General features: G+C 36.7%; 1 protein-coding gene across 1 annotated transcript; it reads right to left on the bottom strand.

The window, feature by feature from the left end:
- Positions 1 to 9210: 9210 nt before the first annotated feature.
- Positions 9211 to 15421, bottom strand: LOC112041002 (receptor-like protein kinase FERONIA). The gene is given in 4 exon segments (XM_065778509.1): positions 9211 to 10247; positions 13610 to 13951; positions 13954 to 14709; positions 14948 to 15421. Coding segments are annotated over 4 exon segments (2505 nt in total). The 5' UTR covers positions 15357 to 15421; the 3' UTR covers positions 9211 to 9249.
- Positions 15422 to 16794: the final 1373 nt, after the last annotated feature.

Below are 16794 nucleotides of genomic sequence, written 5' to 3'. Positions count from 1 at the left end.
TAAGCAAGCAAAATAAATAAGAGGGGAAATTAAACTCCCATTACAACAATGTGTCCATAGAAGTTGCGTGGCAAGAGCCACCTTACATAAAAATAAAAAATGAAGAACAACAAAATAAAATAAAATAACATAAGATGAAAAAGCATAGAAAAAGATCAAGGAAGCAGCAAGGGCAAGTTGGACTGATACGCCGGGGGATCTAGTCCTTCTGCTCAAGCTGGATAGGGGCAACCTCTGAGTCCTCCGAGCCCTGGCCTAAGGGGGCGGCCTGCAGGGGTACGGCGAGAATGGCTGCTTCCTCGGTGGTGGGGATTTGAGCATCGGAAGGGACCTCCGCTACCTCTTGGGGCACCTCCTCGCTCGAATTTTCCCTTAGTTCAGCAGCCCTCACCTCCTTAACAATCTCCCCAGCCTCGGCGCCATCAAGGGCGACCTCGCAGATAGCATGGGGGGTAGTACACGCTCTCCGCCTTCCACAGGTCGGACGAGACCTCCACCCCAGCTTGTTTGAGGGCCTTAGCCCAGACCTGGGAGCAGTAGTGCCTACATACCCCCGGAACTTGAGCTTTATAAAGGGTCTCTATCTCAGCCACCCCCTCAGCGTAGGCTGCAGTCTCAGCCTCCTCCTTGGCAGCCAGGGCCTCCTCCCTGCCAAAATCCGCCTCGACCTTAGCCTGCCGAGCCTCATCTCTGGCCCACTCTGCCTCCCTCTGGGCCCCCTCGGCCGTAGCCACCTTAGCTTGAAGATCGGCGATCAGCTCCCTCACGATCCTCAGCTGCTCCTCCGCCTCGCCTAGGTGCCTCGTTTGCTCCCTGGCCTGATTCTGGGCACCCTCAAGACCAGACTCTACGTTGTCCCGAGCCCTGGTCATCGCCTTCAAGTCCTCTCGGACCATGGCGAGGTCAGCCTCGGAGTTCTTCAGAGTCCGGGTAGCCTAAAAGCGCCTATCACGCTCCTGGTCAAGGGCCTTCCCCTGGTCGTTGGCCGCCTCCTCCAACCTATAGGTGGCCTANTGATAGGTTGGAAATGTGCTCAAAAGCGTGCGGGGTCTGCAAGGAGAAACACCACCACATTAGCAAAAAAAAAGAGAGAAGGAAAAAGACAAGGGAACTTGAAACCCCTCCTACTCCCACTACCCCACCTGATATTCCCTCCGTTGTTGGGTAGTGAAGGCCATCGTGCCACTCCCCGACACGATGAGGAAATCCTCGTTCAGCCCCTGCTGGACTCAGGGAGGCACTGGATGAGCTGTACCCTGTCATCCCTCGTTTTCAGGTAATAAGACTTGCCCTTAAGGAGCTGAAGGTTGTAGCACCAGTTCACGTTATGGTGGGTCAATCATAGCCCCATCTTCTCGTTCAGGGCGTCCACACAGCCCAAAATCCTAAAGACGTTTATTGCACACTGGTGGGGCCAACCAAAGTGCGTGAGGTAGTCCCTCATCACCGGCCCCATGGGGATCCTCATCCCCCTTCGAGGAAGGCGACAATGGAATTACCACTTCGACCTCCTGTCTTTGTAAGAGCCAATCCCCATCCTCACAGTATCTCAGACCTACATTGCTAGGAATCTCAAGTCGCGATAAATTTCTCCATCGCCTCCTCAGTGTAGACGTATTTCTTAAACCTACCCATCCCAATTGACGCCTAAAGGAACTAAGAAAGAACAGGTGAAGGAGAAGAAGGTGAAGGAGAAGAGAGCTCAGAGAGGATAGAGCGACTTACTGGAAAGAGGAGGAGCTCCTCGGACAGGCTTTTTGTGCGGAGATGTAAGTGAGAGTGTGGCTGAACTCAGGAAGGACGCGCGAGAATTCCTGATTGCAAACAAGAAATAGGAAGAAGCAGTTCGAATGGGTATTTATACCCCAAATCGAAGAGTCATGCGGGTTTCCAGCCCATAAATGCGAGACAAACCTCCACCGTTGGATTGGTAACGCCTCGTTAGACGTGGGAGCACAGAGCCGCCTGAATTTAATGATGGGCAGTTACGCGCTCCGAAACGTCAGCAACGCGCCTTGGGCAGATGAATAGACCCCAGTGCTGATGGGGAGTAAGGCTCGACTGGCACGGAGCAGGCCCGAGGATGTCAAAATCCTTCTCCCCGCCCGAGGATGCGTGCAGCAAGATTTTGAGGGGCTATTGTGGGGCCAGAAAATCAGGCACCTTGGCCCACTCCAAGCCAGGCCCAGGGGCCCGCGCCGAGGATGCATGAGGGGTCCGAGGATGAAAGCGCGAGGACCGGCCCCCGAGGAACATATCCGAGGATGGCCCCGTCCTCGGGCATCCGAGACCTCGGAAGAACATGAGCACCACCCTACCAAAGAGGGGTCTTCTTGAATATCTACGGAGGAGAGGGTCTAGTGCACCGTCGGTGACGGGAGCACGGCGAAGGAGTAAGCCTTAGGCGAGCTGTCACCTCTGCATTGAATGCTCTCAACTAATGTCATGACCGCATTAATGAGGACATGACTCTTGAACAGTGCTGCCTTGGGTGCTACAACCCACTGGAGGAATGGGATGCGGCTGATGGGATAGGCTCTCAAGTGGTGGCCTGACTGATCGACAAATGGAGGTTAGGATCAGTTTAGAGAGGCATATAACGTAAGGGTCTCTCCTGAAAGGGGACAGGAGATCGGTGTTAAGAAGTTCTGTAGTGACCTGTGCCCTCTGAACCTTTGTAATCAATCTTAAAAGAAGTAATAAGAACATCAAGCTTCGGAAGACCAGTCCGAGGAACATCATTGTGCATCCCAATCCATGTTTAAGTTGATAAATCCACATGCAACCATGCAGGGCAGTTGTACCCCTTACTAGGCCTAGTTCTTGAGCCCACTCTCTATAAATTCATTGAAGGGCAAGCTGGGCTTGGGTCCACTCTCTCAACCTGAAGAAGTGTCCCAAATCTGGTCCCTACATGTGCAATTTTGTTTTGTATTTATGTTTATTTTTTTAATTTTGTTCACTTTGATTGTTGAATGTTTATCATATTGCATTATAAAGAATTAAAAATAGTATATAAAAAATTATTATTATTATTATTATTTATATTACATAACTTGCTTTTGATAATTTTGTGTTTATTGTTATATCTTTTATTTTTACTTTTTTTCTTCTCATATTATTTTATTCAACATTTAAATTTAGCTACATCCTCCATATCATTAAATTATTTATATTTTCTCTCCTTTTTTATATTAAAAAAATTAAACATATATATATATATATAATATTTTACTTAAACTCGATAACTAAAATTGTCCTCATAAAGTGGAGTAATGCTAGAGAAATACTCATTCTCACACCCAATACATTAAAGGAAAAATGGAATACAAAACAAATGTCAATTTAGAAACACTTAATTAAAAAAATTAATGTGGATATTAAACCAAATATAACATAAAGAAACTAATAATGCATATTTAATGCCATAGAATCATCATCAAATTTTGGAAAATAATAGGTTGCCAATGGAGAGAGAGAGATGGTAAAGAAAAAAAAAACAATACAAGGTAATAAAGTGTAGAAAAAGAAAAACAAAATCAAACATCATTAGTGCACGTTAATTGGAAAATAAAAAGGCTATAAAGAAAAGTAAAAAATAGTATAGAAATGTCCATACGGAGATTATTAAAAAATTTATGGTGTAGTAAAATAAACTATTTGTGGGGGGAAAAATCCAGAGCTACTTAATGGGCCCGGGACACCCTGTTAAGGACTATTATATTTCCGAGGAGTAATAGGTGGTTGGGGCAGCCCATCTGAAGCAGGAAGCCCAGAAGTAAAGGGGGAGTACTATCTGAAGAGGTCACTATTGGTCCGAAGATGTCTTATTCCTCGGCCACAAATAGCCTTGATCAAACAAACGTGTGGAAAGTCCGAATAATCTTCCTAACAATCCCAATGATAATGATAAGTTCTGGGGGGATCCGGAGATGATCAGAACCAAAAAATATCTAAAAGAAAAGCTGCTACCACCGTATTTAATGCACTGCAACAGCTTTTCTGGCCGCATTTATGTGGAGAAGATCCCTGAACAGTGTAACCTCGGCTACCGCTACTCACAAAGAACTAAAGTAGACACATGACGTGACATGCACTTGAGTAGATACGCAGATGAAGAACAAGTGGACGATGGAGATGATAGGAGAGGATGCTATATAGAGAAGAAGGGTCCCTGATAATAAGGGAGGGAGGAGAGAGAAAAAAAGAAAAAAAGAAAAGATTTTCTGTAACTCTGAATGTTGCAATCACTGTTCACTTAATAAAACATCTCTTCGGACATTCATTCATGGAGTTGTTCAGGTATTATTTCATGTTATCATCACTACAATTAATCTAGCCAACCATTGTTTACTTCATAACCAGCCTAGCTCTTTCGCCCGCTCTCTACAAATTTATTGTCTTGGGTTCGCTGGACCTTCAACCCATATCTTTTGGGCTTGGGCTACAAAAACAGACCCTACACTATTACATTCACTTAAAAAATTAAATAAATAATCAACAATTAAATACAATCATAGTACTAAATTTAAACTTAAAATTAACCAAACTTTAATCATAGAAACCATATTTCCAGTCATAACTAAAAGAGTGATGTTCTCCCATAATAATATAAATTGCATAAGAAATAAATTCAGAAAATTTAAAATCCTTTTTTTGACATTTCATTTAATATTTTTCATATAATTTTCTCCAATAATATATATAATTTTCATACGCCATTACTTTTTGAAAATTTAATGAACGATGCTACATCTCATTTAACATTTTTGTTATGCAAACCATTAGTTAGTAAATATACAATGGTAAGAAGCATTATAAATGAGATCATTAAAAAAATATTAATTAGCAACTATCATTATGGAGTAGTAGTCTATGATTTTAAACATCTAATTAAGTAGAATATATAAAGTTTACTTAAAGGTATATGTAAAGATTTACATTATTTATATATATGTGTGTGTGTAAAGGTTTTAGGAAAAAAAAAGTTATATGTAAGGTTTTAATATATATATATATATATAATGAGATTACCAAAATAAATAAATTATCATGCGCAACGTGCAGGTTTGCTACTAGTTCGTTCTAAATTAAGGCTAATAATGTATATACTCAATGCCCAAACTCTAGCCACCCCTAAACTTGGTTAAATATTTGCAGAATATATATATGTATGTGTGTGTTTCATTAAACAGATTATTAATAATATTTACAATTTTCAAAATATATAGAATCAAGCGGAGTGAGATTACTTAAAGTTGTATGAATTCTTTTATTGAGCTTTCACCTTCCCATTGTGATATTGATTATTGAGTAAATCCAAACTTGATAAGGATACGGTGTAAATCCTTTATAGTTTACACTTTCCAATACTACTATGTCGTCAAATTTTTACAAAATTTTACAAAGTAATGAATAGAGTAGCACACCAAATTCTTTTTCAATATCTCTATGTTTCAGAAAATCAACTCCGACCAAATTAAAACATAAATACCACTGCCTCCAAACATGCAAAGATGCCAACGGAGATGATGCCGCAGCAGCCTTCACATGGTGGTTATTACCATCAAACTCACCCCTTCAGTAAATAAGGGGTATCAAAACCCCTATTTTTCAGACAAATCAAACCATTGAGCCTCCAACCAGCCATAAACGTCACCTAGGAAGATACTTGGGAATCTGGAAACTACTTGGGAGCCGCCGTTTGTGTTGTGGTCAATACCCGCAAACCCATCGATATAAAACCCAAAATCCAAAACGAAAGATAGAAAAAATAAAATAAATAAATAAATAAGCAAAAGAAGAAATCAAATGAGAAAGATGATTACCCTTCTATTGTTGGGATAGAAATCATTGCTTGATGGCTTGTTGGTGGCAGGAAAATACCATTTTGCCATCTATTTTGCATTGCTTCTAGTATGTGTGGATTTATGCATTAATTGTTACCCAAAAAATAATGTTTCTACAATTCTGCTTTTTTCTGTGGCCTTTAACACCTTATGTGAATAAAAATAAAAATAAAAAGAATAGATGGAGAGAGATGAGAGATGAGAGATGAAGTTCTTATACAGCAATATACGTTTACTATATATGATGATGAAAATTAGGAATTGTTTTCCAACAAAAGTTACATTCTCTAACACAAGCATAATATATATACAGCAAAACACAAATTCAGATATTTGTTTTCCCCTTGCAACAAGGAGGCAGTCGTTATTGGATAATACTTATAATATATAAGATTGGATACAGTACAGTAGAACAAGTGGACAGCCCAAAGGAAACACACTTGAACGATTCAAGATTTCTAGCAAGCGGGAGTAAGGACTGCGTTTAATACAATCAGTATGGATGCAATTACGGTAAGGATCTGATGTTTTGCCGCAAGTAATGACTGGTTTGTTACGAATTTTGGATTTGTCTCCGTAACCACTAGCAAGCATGCGTCTTACGTTCGGGTCCCATTCATCCTCAATGATCAGGCATTCCCCGAGGCCGTCATTGCACGGGAAAGTGGTGTTGCCTTTAACTTGGACAGCAGAAGCATGACAATAGTATGCGTTGAGGATGCCAGAAGATATACGCCTCTTCCTATTATAATCTTCCATTTCAGTGTTGCCACTACCAAATGATCTCCCTCCCTCCACTACTCATGCACATACGTTGTCAACCTTGAGCGATATACTTATAGTTAATAAAAATAAAAAGGTCAGTGTAACAGAAAGAAAGGAGGATAAGCACATAAACAGTGAGTGATCTCCGTCCACATACAGAATCACATGCATTGTAATGGACTTGAAAAGTATATTAAATATTGTAGGCTGTCCTACTCCTACTTATTGTTAATATGTGGACCTGGGTTCAAACAAATTGCATTGCATCAGGGATATTTAAGCAACCGTTTTTGTTGTTTAAACAACCTAACACATATTTTCACAATATTTTTTTACTCATACTTATTTTTAAAAATCTTAAATAACGTTACTAGAATAACATTATCAAATAGGCCCCTTTCAGTAAAGTTATTTATCCCAGTCCCATTATCCAAAAGGCATACAGGGTATATATATTTCTCCTCTCACAAAGTTAGCGGGTTTCACTCTTTAGTGGGACACACCAGTTATGTGAAAGAGATGAAACAAATACTAAGTATAGGGCATGCTTTTCACCTATTACCTTGTCATTCAAACAAAGGGTCTCCATTAAAAAATTATTAAGTATTCCGAGAACATATTCATTCCCATCACATAGAGGTGAATCTCACACAATGTTCTAGATTGGCAGGCTCAGGCCCGTTGTTTACTTAGAGGCCTAAAGAGTTTTTATCTTTTAGAATTATTCGTACAACAAGTGGTGGAAGGAGAATTTGAACCTTAGTTTTTTTTTTTTTTTTTTTAGAATACTAAGTATTTTAACATACACACGGGGAGAAAAGAGAAGGTCTTAAAAAAATTGACAATGATGTATATCCAAAAGCACATTAGTTCTTTTAATAAAAGAAACCAATTAATGTTACTAAGTTACAAGCTCTTGGTCCAAATAGTTTGTATTATTTTTCCATAGATATAAATATATATTAACAACTTTACAACCATTAATTCCTTGCAATATAATTAAAACTAAAGATGAAAATTTTATGGTGTATCTTCATCTTATTTCTAAATTTATTTATTATCATAGGATTTCAGATTAATAAGTTTAATATAATTTTAGTGAAAATCATTGTGCCTAGAAGTGCGGAAATGTATGATCCATGTCTAGTTGGCTACATTGTTAACCATATTGTTGATTATTCAAACTAGGCACCTACCAACTTAAATTTTAATGCTCCAAGCTATACCACATCATTCACCTAGTATGAAATCTTGATACATTTTTTTTTTTTCAATTATACTTTAATGGAGAAAGTTTAGCTATAAACTTTGTTGTAGTTAATGTCTGCATCTTCTATTGAAAAAATTAATATGATTACATATTTTGAAAATTTAACTATTGAAATGCATGTTCTTTATATCTCTAACAACCATGTCAGATTTTGTGCCAATTTGATATTATTTACTATTTGATTCATAAATTTTTTTTTTTTTTGTGTATAATTTTAAACTACGAAAACTTGAAGTTTAATCATTTGATTAATAACATAATTATTGATTTTTTATCTTTTGAAAATTTTGCAAGCATCGAGGATATCAAAATTCACATCCAATAAAAAAGATATTGAGTGAAGTTGTAACCATTAGCTACAACCAAATTATATCAAAACTCTAGTCAAATTTGTTTTTCCTTAACTCCCTCAAAATAAATTCATGTTTTGTGCTATTCATATGTTCTTTTCAAAAATCATATTTCATTTTTCAAATTTCATAATTCAAATTTCCATGTTCCAAATTCATAATTCAATTTATCCAATATGATTGTATGATGTGCTTTATGATTTTACATGTTTGTGTGATGGGACGTGGGTTGGTGTGAGTGTGTGTTCCAAACACTTTTATTGTTCTTTATTTTCTAGCCATTGGGAATTTATGTTTGGCAATAATGGGTATAGTTGTTAGGCTTTTATCAAGAGGTTTTAGTAACCAATAACTATAGGCTATTATTGTTGTAAGTGACCTATATAATACTTATCACTATACCTTTTCACCAAAATATTTCCAACAACAAATAATTTGGCCACTATAGTTTAGAAGACTAGTTCCTATTTGGCAAAATGGGTGCTTAACACCTCACTTTGTAATTTAACTTCAAAACTTAGATCAAGAGTTCTAGATAGTGCACCCTTGTACTTAGGACCAAGGCCTTGTAATTGTTGAAGTTAAATTACAAAGTGAGGTGTTAAGCACCCACTTTGCCAATGATTCAATAAAGCATGTAATTTCAAATTCAATGATTCAAGGAAGCATGTATTATTTATAAAGGTTTTATTTTTTATTTTTTTCCCTTAATTAAATAAGTAATGACTCTATTATGAACCCACGATTTAGGGGGAAATTTGTTTTCAAGCGGTCTTTCCATTTTAAGGGACACGATCACAAACTTACCCATTCACATGGGTTTGGCCTCATTAGAACCAATTGGCATAGTGGCGGCTCTAGGAATATTTTCAACGTGGTCATTATCGACCAAAATTTAATAAAAAGATAACTTCACATATTGACTTCATATTATTTATTTTTTCTAGAACAAAAAGTCAATAATCACACCATATCGTAGTTATTCACTATAGAAAGACAACAATAAATACAAAACTTAAGAACTACTGTTTTTAGTGCCCGAGGAGAAATCTTCACTTGTGATACTAGTAGTAACAGAATCAAGAATAGGGTTACTTAATCCAGTATTGATCGTACTTAACTCAGTTCCACTATTCGACTCCAACACATGTCCATGGTAAAAATTGTTGTACCAAAGAGCTCCATTGGCAGTGGCAACACGAAATGATACCACTTCTGAATCAGTATCTTTGGTTGCTACTGCTTGCTCTTGGAGCTCTAATGCAAACTCTAGCTTTTCCATCACATCATTCACTGTGGGCCGCTGGATTCCATGATCACATATACAACTTTCTGCAAGTTCCACGTATACCTTTAAACACTCTGGCACTATCTTATTCGTCAGATTCGGATCAATGATCTTGCTTATGGTCCCTCTATCAATGCATTTTTTAGCCCAACTAGCCAAATTTCGCTGCTCTTCTTGGAGTTTTGGATTTAGTGCCTTTCGGGCAGACAATACTTCAAACATCACTACACCAAATGAGTATACATCGGATTTCTTAGTCAATTGCTGGCGTCTTGCATAATCTGGATCCAAATACCCCCATGTCCCTTTTACTAGGGTACTAATAGCAGTGTTATCCAAACCCATTTTGGACAATCCGAAATCTGACACCTTGGATACCAATTTCTCGTCCAATAGAATATTTGTTGTCTTAACGTCACGATGGATAATAGGATGCTTTGTACATGTGTGGAGGTAGTGCAAACCACGTGCTGCTCCTATGCATATTTGGAGCCTTTGTTTCCAAGTGAGGGGATCATTAGGTGTGTCATAGAGGTGGTGGCGTAGGGTACCATTTGTCATGTACTCATAAACAAGTATCATCTCACCCTCATCATCACAATATCCAATGAGAGACACAAGGTGCACATGACGAAGTTGAGAAAGCATTTTGATCTCTGTCATAAACTCAAGAGCACCTTGCCGAGACTCTTGTTTCAGGCGCTTGATTGCCACCATCATATTACCTAGAGGACGAAATATTGTTTTATTATGTTTTTTATAACCCAATAAATATAACAATGAACGTGATTGATGGATTTCAAAAATCTATAAAGACATATCAGTTTGTAAGTTATATTTAATAAAACCTGCACTAATCATAGCTAGGGGTGGCAAATGGGCAAGTTGGGTCATAAATGGGTTAGGTGTGTAATTACCCATTTATCCATTTATGACCCGTTTATATATAAATTAATTATCCATTACCAACCCAATCCATTTAATTAGTAACCCACCCATTTAACCCAATATGACTCAAATACCTCTAAAACTACTTGAATACCCTCTTGACCTCCAAAATTACCAAAATACCATTAAATAGCTAAAATGATACAAATACCCCTAAACTTCCAAAATTACCAATATACCCTTGGATATCCAAAATTATCCCCAAAATTTCTAAAATGAGCAAAATACCCATGAAACCCCTAAAATGATCAAAATACCCCCCCGATATCTCTAAAATCTGCATATATGCTTAAAACACAGTAAAATGACCAAAATACCCCCTAAAACCCAAAAAATGACCAAAATACCCCCGAAACCTAAAAATGACCAAAATTCTTCCAAAACCCAAAAAATGACTAAAATACTTCCAAAACCCAAAAATGACCAAAGTACCCCCAAAACCCAAAAAATGAAAAAAATACCCTCGAACCCAAAAAAATGACCAAAATACCCCCAAAACCCAAAAAATGACCAAAATACTCCTGAAACCCAAACAATGACTAAAATACCCCCAAAACCTGAAAATGACCAAAACACTTCTAAAACCCAAAAAATGACCAAAATAACCCTGAAACCCAAAAAATACTTCCAAAACCCAAAAAATGACCAAAATACTCCCGAAACCTAAAAAATGACCAAAATACCCCTGAAACCTAAAAAATGACCAAAATACCCCCTAAACCCAAAAAATGACCAAAATACCCTCGAAACTCAAAGAATAACCAAAATACCCCCGAAACCCATAAATGACCAAAATACCCCAAAAACCCAAAAAAAAAATGACCAAAATACCTGCGAAACCCAAGAATGAACCTAATACCTTCAAAACTCAAAAAATGACCAAAATACCCCCAAAACCCAAAAATGACTAAAATACCCTTGAAACCAAAAAATGATCAAAATACCCCAGAAACCTAAAAATGACCAAAATACCCTGCAAAACCCCAAAAATGACCAAAATACCCCCGAAACCTAAAAAATTACCAAAATACCCCAAAATCTAAAAATTACCAAAATACTTCTTAACCCTAGAAATTTACTGAAATAACCAAAAAATCTAAAAATTATTGAAATAACCCTAAAACTAAAAGATGACATAAATGCCCTCGTAACCTAAAAAATGACTAAAATACCCTTAGAATCTAAAAGATTATCAAAATAACCCTGAAACCTAAAAAATTACCAAAATTCCCTCGAAACCTAAAAAATTACTGAAATTCCCTCAAAACCTATAAAATGACTGAAAGACCCTTAGAACCTTTAATTTGTCAAAAATATCCTCGAAACATCCAAAATACCCTAAACCTCTATTTCGGTAATTTTAGATGTTTCTGGTGTATTTTGGTCATCTACCATGTTTAGCAGTATTTTGGTCATAATTTGGGTTTCAGGGATTTTTATCGATCATTTTTTTTAGGTTTTGGGGTTATTTTGGTCATTTTTTAGGTTTTGGAGGTATTTCGATAATTTTTTAGGTTTCAAGGTATTTTGGTAATTTTTTAGGTTTCGTAGGTATTTTGGTCATTTTTTAGGTTTAGGGAGTATTTTGGTAATTTTTTAGGTTTATGGTGTATTTTGGTAATTGTTAGGTTTTGGGGGTATTTCGATCATTTTTTTAGGTTTTTGGGGTATTTTGGTCATTGTTTTAGGTTTTGGGGTTATTTTAGTCATTTTTTAGGTCTTGGGGTATTTCGATCATTTTTTAGGTTTCAGGGTATTTTGGTAATTTTTTAGGTTTCAGGGGTATTTCAGTCATTTTTTAGGTTTACGGGGTATTTTGGTAATTTTTTAGGTTTAGGGTGTATTTTGGTAATTCTTAGGTTTCGAGTGTATTTCGGTCATTTTTTTAGGTTTTGGGAATATTTTAGTCATTTTATAGGTTTCAGAGGTATTTTGGTTATTTTTTAGGTTTCGGGGTATTTTAGTCATTTTATAGGTTTTAGAGGTATTTTGGTCATTTTTTTTGGTTTCGGGGGTATTTTGGTCATTTTTTGGGTTTTGAGGGTATTTTGGTCATTTTTAGGTTTCGGGGGTATTTTGGTCATTTTTTGGTAATTTTTAGGTTACGAGGTAATTTGGTGATTTTTTTTAGGTTTTGGGGGTATTTTAGTTATTTTATAGGTTTTGGGGATATTTTGGTAATTTTTAGGTTTCGGAGATATTTTGTTCATTTTTTAGGTATTGCGGGTATTTTGGTCATTTTTTGGGTTTCAGGGGTATTTTGGTCATTTTTTGGGTTTTGAGGGTATTTTGGTCATTTTTAGGTTTCAGGGGTATTTTGGTAATTTTCTGGTAATTTTTAGGTTTTGGGGGTATTTTGATCATTTTTTGGGTTTTGGGGGTATGTTGGTAATTTTTAGATTTTGGGGTATTTTATTCATTTTTTAGGTTTTTGGGGGTATTTTGGTCATTTGTTGGGTTTTCGTGGTATTTTGGTCATTTTTTGGGTTTCAAGGGTATTTTGGTCTTTTTTTTTGTTTTTGGAGTATTTTAGTCATTTTTAGGTTTTTTTGGTATTTTGGTAATTTTCTTAGGTTTTTGGGGTATTTTGGTCATTTTTTGGGTTTTTGAGGTATTTTAGTAATTTTTTTGGATTTTGGGAGTGTTTTGGTCATTTATTAGGTTTCAAAAGTATTTTGGTCATTTTCTAGAAATTTAGATTTTATGTTGTTTATTTAAATTTTAGACAAGTTTAGTGGGTATTAGTGGATTTATCCATATAGACCCATCTAATTAAATAACCAAATGAGTTTTTACCCATTTAACCTAAATATTCAAATGAGTTGGGTTAAGACTTATTCAAATAAGTTGGGTTAAGACTTATCCAAATAAGGTAGGTAATAAGTGGGTTCATGGATATAGATAAAAATTGCCACCCCTAGCCATAGCTAACACCACTATTTTATTATTGTGTAAACAAATATTTACGACTTATGTCTAGTTTCTATAATATTTTGGAAACTTTAAGATGCAAAGACTTGTCCTAAAATAGTATCACTAATCTTAATTATATGCAGTTAGAAATCCCAATATTACTGCAATTAGGAAAAATTCAGGAAAAAACTAAAAATAAAAAGATAATCATGGTATTATACATTACCTTGCTCAATCAGACCCTTATAAACATTTCCAAAGCCGCCTACACCGATAATTAGATCTTGGTTGAAGTTGTTGGTTGCTGTTTTGATTTCATCTAGTCTGAAGTAGCGGCATAGTTCTCCAGGCAGTGATGAAGCTGTTCTCCTTGAGAAGTCTCTTTTGTAGGGATCTGGCCTAGACCACCGCCACCACTTTGCTAGTGGATGGTAAGAACCATAGTGCTTGGTCTTCTTCAGTATACAGAGAACCATGCAACAAACTAGAGTGAGCACGACCAATAAGCCCAAAACACTTCCAGTGGCAATGAATGTTGTTGTCTTCTTTGACTTGGACTCGTTGGCTGCCCCAGCAGATGTGTGTCATTACCCTTGTTTTTTATCATTACTACGTAGTCCTTGTAGTAAGGCGTATCGTTGTCGTCAGTCCACAATAGTACATCTGCTCTTTCTTCAGCCAACTGATAGTTTATATAGATATAGAATTCCCTATTCCCACTGGCATGTATCTCGGGCTCTATTTCGCAGAAATGGAGCCTCACCAGATAATTGAATCCTGTATCAACAGGTAAGCCCCATGTCAAATTAGACTGCCTGTTCCTGTTACTGTCTGGACCCATTGATATTGCAGACTGATAGACAGCATCAGGTGCAGTGTAATTTGGTATTTTTGTGTATTTTGGCTTCAAAGATGGATCGCGAGGCACAAAGCCTCCAGACAACAAATAATCTCTATCCTCTGACCATTTTCTGAACATGCCTGTGTCTTCCTTTGCTTGTATCGCGCTTCCACCCACGTTTAACCGATAAACCATTTCAAGAGCCATGCTGTGGTCTATGTAGATCGGATTAGGTTGGCCGACATAAACTGGGACGAATTCTTCACCTTTAATGACATCTTGTGGCTTGTAGTACAGGTCCATAGGCATGGAGACTATCTCAATTCCATTGATGAAAGCATGGTAATTCATAGAAGTACTTGTAAAAGGGATGAAGGTTAAGTTCAATTTTTGATTCTCATCAACATTGATGCAGAACTCTTTATAAACATCCTTTTGGTCCAAAATGGAAGCACTGAAGTTTCTAAGTAAGGTGAACGAACCTGCTTTGACAGTGAAAAAGTCCTTAGAACTTTCAAAACCTGAGTAAACATCGGAGTAGAAGTACAACCGGACGAATTTCGGGCCAGGAGTGACCGGAAACACGTATGTGAGAAGTACTTGTAAAAGGGATGAAGGTTAAGTTCAATTTTTGATTCTCATCAACATTGATGCAGAACTCTTTATAAACATCCTTTTGGTCCAAAATGGAAGCACTGAAGTTTCTAAGTAAGGTGAACGAACCTGCTTTGACAGTGAAAAAGTCCTTAGAACTTTCAAAACCTGAGTAAACATCGGAGTAGAAGTACAACCGGACGAATTTCGGGCCAGGAGTGACCGGAAACACGTATGTGAATTGCCAATAAGATAAACGGGCAGTCATGTAAGGGACAGTCTCGACGGAGACTTGGCTTTGGGCTTCAGAGGTATTAGATTTGTGATTAGGTTCTTCTGTTGGAGTGAACTTGGAGCCTTTGTCTCCGATCCAGTCACGGTCATCATTCCCCTTCAAGCTGCCAGGGGAGCCACAGTTAACGACAATATTTTCAACAGGTTTGTAAAGAGGTGTAGAAGTAGCAATTGTTAAATAGGAAAGAAGGAAGAATAAGCAGTAAACGTATAAGATAGGTGTGAGCAGAGAGTGGCTCTTCATGAGTGCAAGAGGCAAGTGTCTGCAACAAATTAGAGAGGATTCTGTTCCAGATATACCAAAGTAATTTGAGAAAAATTATTGAACTACTTGGATCATGCTAATCTACCTCAGTGATTTGTAGGTTTGTAAGGTACGTACAGAAAATGGTGCTTCCACGTTTTCCTTGCTCAGTTCTTAATTAGCGGGACCCATGCTTGCTTTTGGACTCGGTCAAATTCTAGAGGAGTGTCTACTTTCATGGTGTTTCTGGGAATTTGGTAAATTCAGGACATACTGTCCTTGCTCAGTTCTTAATGAGTGGGGACCCATGCTTGCTTTTGGACTCAGTCAAATTCTAGAGAGTTTCTATTTCTTCACGGTGTTTCTGCGAAATTGGTAAATTCTGGATATTTTTGGGTTTCATCTTCATTCGTTTTTTAGGCTAATCATATATATATTCAATGCCCAAACTTAAGTTTGTTTGTTAAGAAATTTTTAGTAATATTATTTGTATTTTTTAAAAATATATGTAAATAAAAAAATTATAAAAATATATATAATATTATTTAAATATTTAAAATTATTGTTTAAATACGAAACAAAAGAGCTTCTAGTCATCCTTCAACTTGGATAAATATTTGCAAAAAAATATATATATATACATATGTACAAGCAAAAAGGGCCCAATCATTTAAGAGCATTCAGAATCAGTGAGTTGGTAATGGATGGTGGGGGCCGACTGGCCTTGCAATAACTATGTATTTATGTGTGTATGTATATATATACAAGTAAAAGGGCCCAATTATTTAAGAGTATTCAGTGAGTTGGTAATGGGTGGTGAGGGCCGACAAGCCTTGCAATAATTATGTATATAGTATGGGTTTCAATAGAAGGATTAGTCACGGGCGTTTTCGTTTTCTCCTCTTTCTTTCTTTCTTTCTTTTTTTTTTTTTTTTTCGCACTTGTTAATTTTGGGGGACAAAATTTATTGTGCATGTACGTGCACTATTTACACACTGTTTATATAATATTTAATATTAAAAGTGGGTCTCACAATACTATTTATACATTTAAAAATTATTTTGTTACAATGTTTTCAGTAACAATCAGTTTTTATCAACTTTCAGCAACAATAAGTGCTATCCAAACGAACTCATAGGGTTTAGTTAATGTGTGTCCTAAGAGGATACACATTAAAACATCTGTTTTTAAAAATATTTTTTTAGAAATTAAAAAAATTATCAATATTTTTTTAATTTTTTAAAAAATTTATTTCAAAAATAAAAATTATTGTATGTCTTTAAAATACACATTAACAATATCCATGTATATATATATATATATATACAAGCAAAAGGGGCCCAATCATTTAAGAGCATGCAGTGAGTTGGTAATGGATGGTGGGGGCCGACTGGCCTTGCACTAACTATGGACCCATACAATCAAGATCAAATTCAGT

This window comes from Quercus suber, unplaced genomic scaffold, assembly GCF_002906115.3.
Source record: "Quercus suber isolate HL8 unplaced genomic scaffold, Cork oak 2.0 scaffold_11, whole genome shotgun sequence".
Classification (NCBI taxonomy): domain Eukaryota; kingdom Viridiplantae; phylum Streptophyta; class Magnoliopsida; order Fagales; family Fagaceae; genus Quercus; species Quercus suber.
This window is presented reverse-complemented; position numbering and strand designations above follow the sequence as displayed.